Below are 2,342 nucleotides of genomic sequence, written 5' to 3' on the forward strand. Positions count from 1 at the left end.
AGTTTGTTTTCTTGATGGCTGCTTTCACCGAATCCTTGATGTGGGCCCGCATACTGTCCAATATCGTGTCTGTCGAAGATCTGTCGTGTTGTGTCTGCTACTAGCTAAAACAAAATGGCGCTACATCTCTGGCTAAGCTGGCAGTATAGTCGCTCAGCTGTTGACCGGTCGACACGCCGTCACGTGATTGTTCGGCGTTTGTTTTCGCACTGACCTTTGATAGTTCCCCTGAGAAACCCAGAGCCCAGCTGCTGGGAAACCCCTCCCGCTCCAGCAGACGTCACTGAATGGGATTCCTTCCCCGGGGAGTGCAATGCCGAAAAAAAAAAGTCAGCAGCTCTTCACTCGACGTTTATCCACAAACTGGTCCTGGATTAAGCTCCAAAGTTTTTATCAGTCAGATTCCACCTTGAAAAATGTCTGTTTTATCCCCTTTTATGAGTTTTTGGCCATTGARTATCTTTAAATCGCTGCTTCCTGGTCAACGGTCAGCTCTGGAAGGATCGCCTTTTTTTTCTTCTTCTTTTTTTGAAGCGAGTGGTTGAAGCAAATGGAGCATAAGAGCCCCCTGGTGGCTGAAGAAAAAAATCCACTTATAAGCCGCACCGGACTATAAGCCGCATGGTTCAAAGTTCAGGAAAAAAGTCGCGGCTTATAGTCCGAAAAATACGGTACTCTGTTTCTGTACTCTGGATCGCATACTCAATTTGAGAAAAACTGATGTTGGTACACCACTAGTTTTAATGTTTAATTATTTGTATTTTGTTTCTTCCACAGATAAGAATATGGCTGCACATCCCTGCAGTTATGCAGCATATCATACCATTTCGCACATATGTAATAAGGTGAGTCAGAAAAATAAAAGAACATTTYAACTAGGAGGTGGTACTCTAGTGATTTTCACAATTGTTTTGTTGGCAGAAAAATGATAATSTTCCAGGTGGTAATGAATTTATCTAGTAATGAGATCCAACAATGTTTTCATTGTTTCTTATAAAAACGCAGGGCTTAAAGTTCTCCGTCACCACGACGGAATTCCGTCACTTTGAATGTGGCCAGGACGGATTTCCGTCATTTGTAAAGGAGGGGGAAAAAATACAACAACTCTGGTTCTGTTGCGGTGTTGTCAAAGCCGCCTAGTCACGCCACTACTTTCAACAAATGAAACAAACCCCAGTGCACTTTTATCCAATCAGAGCGGAGCAGAGGCGGGTCAGTAAAGSAGCAGGTGAAGCAGTCTGCAGCGGTCAGATTAGTTTCGTTTTTAGAACCATACTGTCAGAACTGTGATAAATGTAATTCAATAATTGATCAAATATGTAGAATAAACAGTATTAAATGATTACATGAGCTTGAACAATTTAAATAACTGTTTAAAATAAATCATTCCAACTAATAAAAAGTATTTTGAAGTTATTTTGTTCAGCATAATAGAAAGATATTTGTTTTAATTTTCAAATAAATAATTAGGATTTTTCTGGTCAAATAAAGGTCAAAAAATAAATCTGTCAATCCATCATTAGTGTTCTAACCAGTTCCAAACAGCCATGTATCAGTTTTTCAAAACACAAGCTGACAAAACTGACAAAAGTTATTTTCTTTATGTCACCATTGTTTGGCACAGAGTTAGTTTATGTTCTGAAGGCTGCATGATGTCATGTCAGTTTGTTATGAGTGGACTTGGCATTAAATCAGGCAAAGAAATGCCTTCTAAATTCACTGTTGGTGGTTATTTTACCTGTTTACTGGGTAAAGTTTTTAATGTTCTTAGTTTTAAACATGCAGTTGAGGCTCATCATTGCTTGGCACAATGGCATGTTCTGTTACAATTAAAACTAAATCAAGAATAAACAATACAAACGTAAAATTATTCTCTAAAATCTTTGTGATAAATTGTGTCACATTTACTTTATTATCATGGCTATAGCAGTGAGTTAAAAAAACAAGACGATGCAACTAATTAAATGAAGAATCTGTCTCTAATTTAGTTATTTATAAGTCATTAATAAGTATGTTTAGGAACCTGTAAAATACACCAGAATGCAGGAAACTGCATCTACTAAATTAAAAATTTTCTAGGGGAGGCCATGATTTATATGCCTCGCTATGCGCAACTTACAATTGGAGGGTAGGAGGATATTTCAGTTACATGAGGAAATATTGAAACGTATTGTGGTTGTAGATTAAAGTCAGTCAAAATTTACTCCTGCATAAAAAAACTGCCCCCACCTGCCTCACCCCCCAACCACGTACACACACACACACGTACACAAGTTTGTATTTCTTTTTTTTGATCAAAGTATCTTTTTTATTATTTTTTAACATAATGCACAACAAAAAAC

The 2,342-nt window shown here is 37.7% G+C and overlaps 1 protein-coding gene across 1 annotated transcript in view; it reads left to right on the forward strand.

Moving 5' to 3' along the window:
- Nucleotides 1–2,342, forward strand: part of usp34 (ubiquitin specific peptidase 34) — a gene marked incomplete in the record, with an annotated part of 159,254 nt that overhangs the window by 10,215 nt on the left and 146,697 nt on the right. The window contains 1 exon segment of the mRNA XM_014026634.1: nucleotides 778–845. Coding sequence (XP_013882088.1) covers nucleotides 778–845 — 68 coding nt within the window.

Source organism: Austrofundulus limnaeus, unplaced genomic scaffold (genome assembly GCF_001266775.1).
Source record: "Austrofundulus limnaeus strain Quisiro unplaced genomic scaffold, Austrofundulus_limnaeus-1.0 Scaffold574, whole genome shotgun sequence".
In the NCBI taxonomy this organism is placed as follows: domain Eukaryota; kingdom Metazoa; phylum Chordata; class Actinopteri; order Cyprinodontiformes; family Rivulidae; genus Austrofundulus; species Austrofundulus limnaeus.